General features: G+C 30.4%; 1 protein-coding gene across 5 annotated transcripts in view; it reads left to right on the forward strand.

Annotated features, from left to right (window-relative positions):
• LOC144847033 (arf-GAP with GTPase, ANK repeat and PH domain-containing protein 1-like) overlaps window positions 1–13,338 on the forward strand; it is a 33,020-nt gene that overhangs the window by 15,865 nt on the left and 3,817 nt on the right. For 2 of the 5 annotated variants that reach the window (XM_078703593.1, XM_078703598.1), the window contains exons 2-14: window positions 1,879–1,937; window positions 2,343–2,430; window positions 4,423–4,650; window positions 4,981–5,115; window positions 5,261–5,643; window positions 6,640–6,711; window positions 7,075–7,179; window positions 7,804–7,963; window positions 8,387–8,530; window positions 11,994–12,128; window positions 12,541–12,614; window positions 12,708–12,876; window positions 13,020–13,137. In XM_078703593.1, coding sequence (XP_078559719.1) covers window positions 1,879–1,937; window positions 2,343–2,430; window positions 4,423–4,650; window positions 4,981–5,115; window positions 5,261–5,643; window positions 6,640–6,711; window positions 7,075–7,179; window positions 7,804–7,963; window positions 8,387–8,530; window positions 11,994–12,128; window positions 12,541–12,614; window positions 12,708–12,876; window positions 13,020–13,137 — 1,870 coding nt within the window. Of the gene's footprint in view, window positions 1–344; window positions 444–1,878; window positions 1,938–2,342; window positions 2,431–4,422; window positions 4,651–4,980; window positions 5,116–5,260; window positions 5,644–6,639; window positions 6,712–7,074; window positions 7,180–7,803; window positions 7,964–8,386; window positions 8,531–9,314; window positions 9,348–11,993; window positions 12,129–12,540; window positions 12,615–12,707; window positions 12,877–13,019; window positions 13,138–13,338 lie in introns of those variants that run through there. The other 3 variants (XM_078703595.1, XM_078703597.1, XM_078703596.1) reach the window with 3 other exon arrangements.

Raw genomic sequence — 13,338 nt, forward strand, 5'->3', positions numbered from 1 at the left:
TTATGAACTCTGAAACAAGTTCATTGTGATGATTCATTTTAGGTAGGTTTAGCAGATTTTTATAGTTATAATACTTTTAGTTTAGGTGGTGATAGAAATGGTAGAAAACTCTTCCTACTTTTTATGACACGCATATGGTACATTTTGAGGTGTAATCTTTAGTGCTGTTCATCATTACTGATTTTCAACTGTTACAGTTAGTATATTATGGAGAAATTAGAGGATGTTTGTCTAATTTTGTACTTTGAATTTCTTGTGAATAAGACTAAGAGATAGTACATTTGCATATGGTTGTCTTGCTTGTGTGGTCTTGTCTAATTGACACTTTGTAAAATCTTATTCAATAATGGAAAGTTATAAGGAAATACGGAGAAGTCCATTTGTGAGGACACGTAGTTTTGAAAGGTGTAAACGCAAGTATCACAAAAGTAGACGGCGGTCAGGTTAGTTTATTTAGAATTGTTTGCAAGGTAACCAGTATTTAAAATTTGGTTTGCTTTTTAGAGAAAATTCTAGATGCTTTGCAAAGAAGAACATTACATTGCTTAATTTTGTTTACTTTCCGTTGCAAATTTTGATCAATATTCATTTAATATCGCCAATGTAAAGAACTGTGAGTGCATAATTTTATACTGTATAATTAAAAATGCTAATGCCATCATAAAAACATTGATTTTATACACTAAAGTGATAAATAATAATTTTGGCTCCGTTGATATTAAGTAAGATTAATAATAAATGTTAGTTATACCATAGAGATATTGTACTTGTAGTTCACTAATGATGACTTTTAAAAATGTCACCTACTAACAGTATAATAGTTGTAGTCGATGTAAAAGTTACCTTTTATGTTTAATACAATTATTATGCAAATATCATTTGAAGGGTACAGTACTGTAGGTATTCCATACAGTAACCCCTAATCCGTATAGTACTGTCAGTCACTATGTACTTCAAATATATCAAAATTCTAGTTAATATTTATTCCATCATAAATTGATTATTGTAATGTATACATTAAAATAATAAACAATAATTTAGTAAAAGGTGTACTGTATGATTTATGACTCTCAAAATGTCATCCACAATATAATTATAATATAATCAATGAGATCGGAATATATTTTAAGTTCTATGTATGTAATCATACTGTACCAGTGAAGAACAAAAGGTCACTCATACTGTAGTATAATAGCATGGAATTCATTATAATATTTTGGTAGTTTGGTTTTACTTGATGTAGGGTAATTAGCACATTAATTAGTGTCTACTCTTTCCTGCATCCTGTCAACCTGCCATTAGTCAATTTATATAGGTTTCTTGCTTAATATATCACACTCAAGAGAGCCAATTTACACAGTGTATCAAGTAGATTTTGATATTATCAAGGTACTAAACATGTCATAATATTACACTTATTACAGTACTGTATACTGGTAAACATGGCATGATCAAGTCCTGTACATTGTAATATACACTTTATCACCATTATAATTACACACTTAAACTGTTACAGTATAGTACATTTTATAGTTGGTTAAAGCATTGCTTACAAAAATGCTTTCAAAGCAACTTGATATCGTATTTGTAAAAAACAGCCTGTACTAACTTGCCTTCCAAGTCCCAATTAGTTTCTGTACTATATGATAATAGGTTTGATCAGTTTTATATTAAAGAATATAATAACAAAACATATGGTAAATAATTGTACTAAAGTCATAAGGTACAGCAATTACGAGTACTGAAGGGTTTGTATAGTGGGTGTGATGTGTGGTATGCATCAATTTATATTTCAATATGTATTGGAATTAGTGGTAGTTTTTTTAATGGATTATTGAGGTTTTTTTTATTGATTTGAAAGAAATTTTATTTTTCTAGATTCTTTTGTAAACAGTCAAGAATGGACTTTAAGCAGGACAGTACCAGAATTAAAAGTGGTATGTATAGTTTATACAACTCTTTGAGATTATCCTCTTTTCTCTCAAAGTTGATGGTGATATTTGATCAACCATAAACCGCATAATGTACTGCAACAGCTCATCTGGTGAAAGACATTAAGCATAGATCCACAACATGGCTCATGTTGTTCAAAATTATCTCACTGATATACTCTATTGCCACACTTACTGTAACAACAAAAAACTCACACCAAAATAGACTTTTGTCGGTTACTCACTGAAAATGTCCATTGGCCTGGCCTGGCCTACCAACAAGAATACAATGCATGAAAATTTGATTTTTAAGCCTACTGGAGTACTGGTACATCTGTATGATAATTACAACCCTTTCTTTTAAAGTAATGACTAATGTATTAATTTATATAATTGCATTTTCTGACATAGGGAGTGATAGGGAGTACTTGCAGTGGCAAATCAGCACTTGTTCATCGCTACCTCACTGGTTCCTACATGCAAGAAGAATCACCTGAAGGTAATTAATTATTCGTATGTCAATCTGTTTCTTTTTTTGGTTAGCCATTCTCGATTGAGAACGTCAGGCCGTTAATGACTGAGGTTGACATGTGCATTGCCTTTGTGAGAGAGAGACCTGCAACTGTGCATCATATGTATATTTATTTTTTAATTTTATTTATTTATGTAATTAATCAATATTAAGTAAATAAGCAGTCCTGTAACCCAATGTGGAGCCCTTATCAGGTGCTCTCCTTCCGGGCCAGGGAGAGAAGCTTATCATCGCTCATGTCCCTGTACTGCACCTATAAATGTACAGCACATCCAATGATTACCTGTTCCCTATTGTTTAAAAACAGTACCTGAATGTGTACGAGAGAAATACATTTTGTATTTTGTCAGCTGGGTATGCTTAAATAAATGCATGTCATAGACGCACTGCAGAAATACATATTCATGAGTCAAAGAGGATCTGCATGGATAGTACTGATGATGTTTGAAAAAGTATCTTTTCTATCCATAATGCAATTTCACAGCCTTGAGTTACATTGTATCACTGTTACATAATAAAATGTCAAAGCATTTGCTCATGGCTAGTGGTAGTACCAACATTAAAACAAATATGGTGCAAAGCTGTTAAATAAATGAGTACAGTATTATTACAATGATGATGATTATTTATTCATTAAAAACTCAAAATGATGATTAATTACTTTGTTCACGCATTAGCTTTAAACAACTATTTGAACTAAGTCTAGACTTTGATCAGTATCATAGTTCCTTATTTACTTGTCTGAAGTGCTATCTACATGTATCAACAACTTTACCTGACTTGTGATTTCTTTCTTTAGTATCTATTTGTGTATTTAAATATTAATAATGAATGTAATTAAAAGAAAAATAACGCCGTTTAAACTCCAGGCCGTTCTTTTTCAAGCATTATTTAAACAAATAATTATTTACAATAAATATACCCTCATTTGTAATAATGAATGTGTAAACAATAAAATTAAGAAAATCTAATTAGATGCTTCTTAGAAATAGAATTGAGATGTTTATATTTGATAATTCATGTTGCAATACATGATACATCAATAATAAGTGTGCAGGTCAATACAAATGCCCTTTGAACTAATTTTTTTTTTTAAATTTACTAATGTATGTCTAGTAATTTTGAATTAAATAGAAAGTTAGATATTTATATTTGTTAATAATATACCAATAATATTTAATAACTGCGCAGGAACTATTTGAAAGAAAAACAAAACATATTAAAGATGTATTGTCCCCCAAAAACATGAAAAATGAAGATTAATTAAATCAGACTTTGAATATGTTATTTTGTTGTTTTAATAAAGTTAATCACTTCCGTAGAAAAAAAAAAGAAAAAAAAAAAATGTTTTCACTTATAAAATGACAAAATAAATGGTTAAATTTCACCAAAAACCATTGGCTGGCATCCAATTTGATAATTTTTTCGCTTTAAATTACAGTTTTTTCAGGTAAATACATTTTTTTTTTATCCAATTTTTGGTCAAAGTGGATAATTATTATGTGACATTAAAATGGCATATTCAACAAAAAAATAAAAATTTTTTTTTTCAAGGGGACAGTACATCTTTAAACCAAATTTATTAATGCATGCATAGTGCTTTAGGTATTGAATTAATATTGTATGATTTTTGACCTAATATTATTTCTTTTTTATTTTGAGGGTACCTACAGTTACCATATTTATAAAAGTTGCTGGTTTAATTCTTAAGTGAATTTAAATAAACCCTTTTTAATATTGGCTTTTACATAAACAACACTAGAGAAAATGATTTGTGTACAGTAGGTAGTAGCAAGTCAACTCTCCTTATACCAGGTACCTTTAGGCTAGCCTAATATATCTGAGTTTCCGGAAATTCTGGTAAGATTTTGAAAACTTCTGGGACAAGCACTTGTCCAATAATTGGAGAGTCAAATAACTGGAATAATTTAATTATATTATTTTGTTTTGTTTTAACAGGTGGTCGGTTCAAAAAAGAAATTGTTGTTGATGGTCAAAGTTATCTACTACTGATACGAGATGAAGGAGGTCCACCTGAATTACAGTTCTGTTCGTGGGTAGACGCTGTAATCCTCGTGTTTAGCGTTGAAGATGAAACTAGTTTTAATATGCTGTATCATTACTATGCGAAAATTGCCCATCATAGAAATACAGCCGAGTTACCTATGATTCTCGTCGGCACACAAGGTACAGTATTATTATATTTTGGAATCATTACTCCATTACTTTAACTAAAGCTCTGTCTACACTATTACTAGTTAGACAAAAAAAGTGGCAAATATGATGTCATTGTTTCCATAGGCACATCACATTACATTTACAGTTTGATAGTGTAGAAAGAGCTTTAGGCTTACCTTAAATAGATCCTCCACCCCCACCCCCTGAATAGATTATGAAGTAATCATTAATGCTCCATGATTGGATTTTAGTTTTAAACCAACCTAAAGGCGAGATTATCAGAGTTTACCTTATTCCCGTAACATTTAGATAATGCTTTTTTTGTTTATCTTCTACTAGATGCTGTGAATGACCAGAGTCCTAGACTTATTGATGACAATCGAGCAAAGAAATTATCACATGACCTCAAACGATGTCCATTTTATGAAACATGTGCAATGTATGGCCAAAATGTAGATAGAGTCTTTAATGAAAGTAAGTACACTTGTATTTCAAAGATCTGGTCCTATAATAGTTGTTTTTTGCAAGATAAAATGAATGTTCAGATGTTACATTGTTTCCTTCCCAGAGCTAATGTTTGAGAGAGTCATTTTTAATGTGTTTATTTCTATCTTTACAGTTGCCCAGAAAGTAACAGATAAAAGAAGTTGTACACATATCCCAACTGCGTTAGCGCATAACAGCAACTCTGTTCCTAGCACACCTCAGGCGACGAGAAGTAACAATTTTGTGATTCCAGGATCGATGCATGTACACCAGGGTGGGCCAGGAAGTAGTTCAAGTAGCACCCAGTCTATAACACAACCACAAGGCTCATACCCAATACAACAGCAGCAGCAACCACAGCCTTCACAGCTCCCTGTCACACCAACTGGACATACTAGACGAGATATAGCAAAGGATTTTATGGCTCGAGATCCGCAACTTCCAAGTCCAAGCAGCACACCAAACTTTACCAGAAGGTCAAGAAGAAAACAAACAAGTGGGATTTTCACTGTTATGGTTAGTTTACAATATTTTCATCAATGTTCATAAAGATTGTGTTTCTATCTCTTTTCAAAGGTATAAATGTAAAAAATTGTGCATATATATTCATGTGTACATTTAGGAGCCACTGTGTCTCATCTGCCAAATGAAATTGCCTATTTATCCATAAAGTGTGGAAATAAGTATACTATATTATTAGTGCATTATTTTCTGAATTCATAATACTGTATAAGTAATGATTATTCAAATATATTTCTTTTGGTCTTTTGAAAACAAAAATATGTACATTTTCTATTTAATACAGTTTGATTATAGTGGTTATTAGTGTTCGTGAATTGATATCATTAGTTAGAACATACACAGTTATGTTAATTGCACACAATAAATTAATGTATAGCGAGATGTTTCGATAAGATATGCAAAAATGTGCAGGCTAGTTTTAATACATTAAATGCAATTATTAACTGATTATCTTTTGATTTTGCCACGATGTTTATGTTTCATTTTGAATATGTAGTTAAAACAATTTTTATTGTAACTCACATTACACATTTAGTTTGTAATCAAAGTATTATGGCATGAAACTGATGGTATGAAATATATTCAAGTGTTTTCCTATGACATAATCTTTCACTCATGTTACGGAAAAAGACAGGAAAAAGTTACAATTAACTCTTTTTTTTTTATTAATTGAAATATATGTCAACTAAACCAATAAGCTATCATTACTGAAAGAAGTTGCGATAGCCAAGTGGTTAGGACACTTAGTTTAGAAAGGCTCAGGTTCAATGCCTGATAGGAACAACTTCCGGTCCACTCAGCTGTAGATAAGTAAATACTAGGGAGGATAAGACAGCGTGGAAAGGAACTGGCCATCCTACACTTCACTTATTATGCCGAGGCATAACAGCTCATTCTGCATTTAGAATTAATACAGAATACTCATCTTACTTTTACATTACTGAAGTTTACAATAGATAGATTATAAATTCTATTTATCTTTTATTTTAGCCAAAGAGGGGGGATGTAAAACATACTCAGCCTGATAAGTTAGGCAGCGGAAGAGCAATTCCAGTAAAACAGGTATAACAGGGCTTATATTTTTTGTACTAGTGGTGGTTACTACCCAATAATTCATGTTGCTACAGTGTTAAGCTCTCTCTACACTATCAAACTTTATCTGACAAAAAAATGTGATGTGCCCATATGGTCATGATGATGTCATATTACTACCATATTTGAGCGAATCACTACTATATTTCGACATATCACACTTTTTTTGTCAAACTAGTTTGATAATGTAGACAGAGCCTTAGGCTAGCCCACAAGAGTGTATAACTTGATCAAGAAGAAGATATTTTTGATTGACCCATGACCTCAACAAATCTGATGTTGATTATACAAAATAAGAAAGTAAACTAATATTTAAACTGTGTTTGGATTTAGGGCTGGTTGTACAAGCGGAGCAATAAGGCGTTGAACAAAGAGTGGAAAAAGAAGTATGTAGCCTTAAATAATAATGGCCAATTGACGTACCATTCCACTATAAATGTAAGTATTATAACATGCTGCATATAAATAAGTGATACAAAGATAGGTAAATATGTATGAATGTGGTCTTGAATTTATATAGGTGTATAAATATAGAGATAGGTATAAATTTGTCCACAGTCATCTAGCTACATTGGCCCACGTTGATCAAAATCTTCCAAACTACATTTCTTATCTCAAAATGTATTTATTTAAAGATGTATTGTCCCCCTGAAAAAATAATTCTTAAAACTTTTCTGTTTAATATGCCATTTTAATGTCACAGTTACCACTTACCAACAAAAAAACACTAACAAATCAAAATGACTGGGTTTTTGTTTGAATTTAACCATTTATTTGTCATTTTGTTTTAATTGCAATTTTTATTAAAACTACAAAATAACTTATTCAAACTTTTAATTAATTAATCTTTATTTTTTGGGGACAATGCATATTTAAATAATATATACATTGTAATGTCTGAAGCGCCACCGAAACTTAGAATAGAAACATGCTATATTAAATTTATGTTATATAATGTAATGAAGTTTACTATACCATCTGATTTATATAGTGATAAAGTACAATCAATTTATTTATTGTTAAATATTGAACATTAAATCATATTGGGTTTTGTTCTTCAAGGATTACATGAGTGATTCTCATGGTAAAGAAATTCGCTTGATGAAAACAACGGTTAAAGTGCCAGGAAGAAGGCCGCAGCTTGCCAGGGGATCCTCAACAACGAATAATAATAAACAAGCATCAAATGATGTCACTAATGACATGAAGCATATGTCACTGGGTTTGTTTGTTTTTATTAATATAATGCTATATTGTTACAATATATATAACACTGAAATAAATTCCTGTCATTTGATTGGACGATTGTGGGTCACATGGCAGGCAATAGTACACACTATTTACCGATCGTTAAATAGTAATTTTAAGACTTTAGAACCCAACAGCGCCACCTTTTTAAACGAACATTTAAACAACTTTTTACCTGTGTATAATCATGGAGAAACAAGTTTTTCTTTTTCTTTTTTTTTTTCCATGATATAATTAATGTAGAACCCCTTATCAAGTAGTCACTTTTCCATGAGGATCAAGAGTCCGTATGTTTGCTAACCCCCAAATCAGGTGACATTAATGAGGGGAAACTTTTTTTTTTATATATGTGTATCTTAATCAACATCATATTTAAAACAATGATTTCTTTTTGCAGTTCACCCTAATCACAGTGCGATTGCCAGAGAAGGTGGCTTGTCTTCCCACAGACCAGATCTAACACCAAACCAAAAGTCCAGTTCATTGCCAAGAGATATGGGCTTTGAAGCAGTCATTATATCCAACTCATCCGTCACACCAGGTACAGTACAGTATCTAATTATATTATTATATTACTAAATTGTATATTTATTAAAAGAACATACATATTCCAAGGAATACTATACACCCATGTTAAAGAAATATTAAATTGCATATAGAGTATCACGGTGCTGACGTCACGACGGTAGGTGGCGCTGCGTGGTTGCTAGCGCAACCAAAAATGCGTTAGATCAAGATCACCAATGGTTTGGAATAGGCTTATTAAAGTAGTCATTTTAAAACTTAATAATTTTCAATAAATAAAAACAAACTAAAATTTCAAAAGATCACTAAATATTTGTTTTTAATAATCTATTTATTATTCAACTACAGTTTAAGTTAAAAAAAATCAAGCAAAGATACATAATTTGATAGAAATACAGATCTTTACTGTTTATCAACATAGTAGCGCTGAATGAATTTTTTGGTTGGCTAGCAACCATGCAGCGCCCTCTATCTTTGTGACGTCACACTGTGATACTCTATAACTATTAATAATAAACCTGATGTACTCTATCTAACTTCACATATTTATCATTTGCACGTCGTCGTTGTCTTTCATTTAAATTTCCGTAAATATAATTTTGTTGTACCTTTTTAATTATTTTAATTTTGATTATTTTTTTTTGTGATTTCACCACTATTAATTGATTGTAAAGAAATTCCAAATGCACTGTCTTACTAAGCCTATGCTTTTTGCAATATGTGTCTAAAGTTGTTTGAACTCCTAAACTTTACTTTACAAATCCATATTTTAATACTACCTTTTATTTTCACTATGCAAGAACCAAAATGTTTTCAATTAAAAGCGATAAAGGGTAAATAAAACTGTTTTGGATTCAAGTGATTTTTCTAAATAAACATTTGGTCTTTTATTTGAATTGGATATTTTCCTTTTTTAGTTAATTAAAATACAAAGCTGAGGTATTGAATACTTATAAACATACAAAACAATTTTTAAAGCTCTGTCTACACTATCAAACTAGTTTGACAAAGAAAGTGTGATGTACCCAAATATGGTAGTGATATTCCCAAATATGGTAGTGATATGACATTATCATGTCCATATATGGGCACATCACACTTTGTTGTCACATAAAGTGTGATAGTGTAGACAGAGCTTTGGGGATTAGACAACAACACTGAATATATCATAAATTACAGTACAACTATTAATAAAAACTCCAGCAACCTTTATAGACCTTATGAATTTAATATGTTAAAGCAACTGAACGCTACTCAATATAAACAGCTAAACTGACTAATGTTTTTTTTTCAAATGGTGAACATTATAATGGTGAAGGAAATTTATTTGTCAATATTTATATCCTGCATGCTTTTTAATATTATTTTATTTTACAACAAAGTCTGCATTGTTTGTCAACACTGGAATTTTCCTTTCTATCATTTGAAATTATTTCAATTTTGTGTAAATGTCCGTCCTATGTATAAATTTTTATTTTAAAATTTGAGTTGATATAAACCTGATGTTTTTCTCCAATAAAATGTGAAAGGTAATATAGTAGAACCATAAAAGGAATAAAAAGGAATATTCCTCTATATTACTGGGGATTCAGTTGAGAATATAGACATTTTAAATAGCTCCCCAAAGACCTAAACATTGTTTTAAAACTTAACTTTAATGTTATTTTTTGCATTGTATTTTTAATCCACATATTTGTTACATTGGATTGGTTTGTGTTACTACTGTAATGTGATAAAAATAGTTCTCATTTCAAAGTGACAAAGATAAGACTATTAATAATTCCAATGGCCATAGGCTAAATTGCTTTTCTCAAATATGTGTCAGACAGTGCAGATTTTGTATTATTTTCTGTTGATTAATGCATTTATTTTATGTCATTATTAACTTTCTCACACATTACTGTATGCTGTTTTCTTTTGCTATTGTGCTGGCAACCTCAAAATCATCATCGACAACTATCTCTCTCTCGGTAAGCTACTAGTGATTATGTTAACAAATATTCATTTTTAACTAAATCTTTGCATTGTATGTTTAACCAACTTACAGCATGTAAGATTTCATGTATTTTTTTTTATTTTTGTGAAACATAGTTATACAGTAATTTTCCACCTCATATTATCATTTATATCATAGTAAATATTATAATAATAATATTTAATCCATCTTTATTATTGTATATACACATTTTTCATTTTTTTAAAATCATAAAATATTTTTTTAATTAAAATGGTTTTATTCTTTCAGTTAAAACGAATATAATGTTTTAAGTTAAATCCTGAAATTACCATATTTCAGTTTTATTAAAATTATTTTACATACTTTTTTATTACTTTCTTGCAATTTAAATGTATAGAGGTTCAATTAGGACATGTGATGACATGACTTTCGGAATAGTACTAATCATTCTATGCCATCTAAGTTATGGCAGATATACAAAAATATAAAATATATAAATATACAATGCCAAGGAGAGACAAAGCAATGTCACCGTTAAGGTTTGTCTCTCCAACTAATGGCTTTACTTTTAGATTTCCTTAGAATAGTTTGAAGCCTTGTAATGTAGTATATTAGTACTTTAGATGTATGGTTGTCCTTTCAATTAAAGACAATTTTATGAATTTTAGTAATCTGTGTTGTCTTTGGTGATCTTCAGTTAGTGGTCTCTAATGGAGGCAGACATGTCTTTAATTGAAGGGGAACCTGTATAGAATTTTTTACATAGACATTTTTTTAAACCTAGCTTTGAAATGCTAAACTGCTATTACTTTTACCTGCTAATATCTATCCCTACATGATACAATTATAAGCTGCACTATTTATTGCACACACCTACACTTTGAAACTTTTTTTTTACACCTTGTTTATTTTATAACTATAAGATTACTGTATTATGTTGTTAATTTAGATATAAGCTATAAAATTAACACACTAATCGGGGTATAAGCATGGACTGTGTTGAGCTCCATAAGTTCCATGAAAATGTATTTTTGTTTAGCTTAGGCCAACTCTCCCATTTTCAAACTTGACCCAATTTCTGTGTTGAAGCTGATGTGCTGGTGTTACACCTAAGTCTCTATGGATTATACCAGAATAAATGTAGCCATTAAGAAATAAAAATAAATAAATAATATTATAGTATGATAGTGATAGATCATTAGTGAAATGCTAAATGTATCAATACTCCTACTTACCCTGAGAAAGGGTTAATGTTAATCAAAAGCTCTGCAATTTATTTCTGGCTCTTTTACTTTATCGTTTTGGTTTAGCTTTTTCATTTCCTTTATCTCCATTGAGATTCAACCACAGCATTGTCGTTTTCAGTAACTTGCTTTTTGATTAATAAATTATACTAATAATATAAATTCTTCTAAAAGATAGATACAAAACAGAGACTTTACATTTTAGTTTTACACAAGAGGATTTGTTTCCTTCTATACATTTAAATAATTATTATTTTGATTGCTTTCTCTAAAATTAGGAATTTCAAATGACTTGGAATCGTGCGGTTCAGCAGGAAGTGGACTCGGTTCAAGTAGTGCAAAGGACAAGAAGAAGCATAAACGAATGCGTAGTGTTGGTGGATCTAAAAACTCTGCAAATAATGACTATGATGGTACGAATTATATGTAACAAATAGAGAATAATGTATATTTATTATTATTGTATGGCTTCCCAAAACAGTTTTTCAATTGACATTTTTTCCAATTGATTCATACTTCTTGGTTTTTTTTTGCCTCTTTCATTTTTTATATAATTTTTTGCATACAAAGACACTTCCCAGATGTTGTTGACCATTGTGTTACCAATACACATCATTACATACAGCAGTTCCGCCCTGAATAACAAAATCATTTTTAAATGTTTAAAGCTACACTATCAAACTTTTTTTACATTAAGGAGCAATATGTTTAACACTACGGTCAACCCAACTGTATTGCAATAAAATAAACTTTTCTGCTCAAAAAAATAGTGGTATTATTATTGTGTTATATGTTAAGCAAAAAAAATGTACAATTGACTTTCAGAATCTGAAGAATATGAATTCCATATAGTGTCTCTGGTAAACAAACAGTGGTATTTTTCAGCATCATCATCAGAGGTAAGTTTTAATCAATCACATCACAGTAAAAAAAAATGGTCAAAAAAAACCTTCTAGAAACATGTTATTTGCATTTGTAAAATATTTTTCCAGGAACGTGATGAGTGGGTACAAGCAATTGAGGCCCAGATTATGTTAAGTCTTCAGACTAACATGACGTCAAAGTGCAAAGATCAACTTGTAACGCAAGAAAAAGCCGCTGTAATCCAGGAGATCAGGAAAATACATGGGAATGGCTTCTGTGCTGATTGTGAAGATAATAGTACGTAATTATAGTTAAATAAGAAATCATGAACAGTTATATTATTTTTATAACATGCCTCAACAATATTGACTGAATATTATGTGGTTTAGAAATATATGTATCTCAGTAAATGTTAATAATTTATCCTATGTTTTTTACAGATCCTGATTGGGCTAGCATTAACTTAGGAGCCCTCATATGTATCGAATGCTCTGGTATTCATAGAAATTTAGGAACGCATGTGTCAAAGGTCAGGTCATTAGACCTTGATGATTGGCCGTAAGTATTATGTACAATACTATTATTATTAGTATTATTGCTTGAATGAATTGAACTTAAGCTCTGTCTAGACTATCAAACTTGATGTGACAAAAAAATGTGATGTGCCCATATATGGACATGATGATGTCATATCACTACCATATTTGGTCATATCACTACCATATTTGTCTAGACTATCAAATTTGATGTGACAAAAAA

This window comes from Antedon bifida, chromosome 1, assembly GCF_963402885.1.
Source record: "Antedon bifida chromosome 1, ecAntBifi1.1, whole genome shotgun sequence".
Lineage (NCBI taxonomy): Eukaryota > Metazoa > Echinodermata > Crinoidea > Comatulida > Antedonidae > Antedon > Antedon bifida.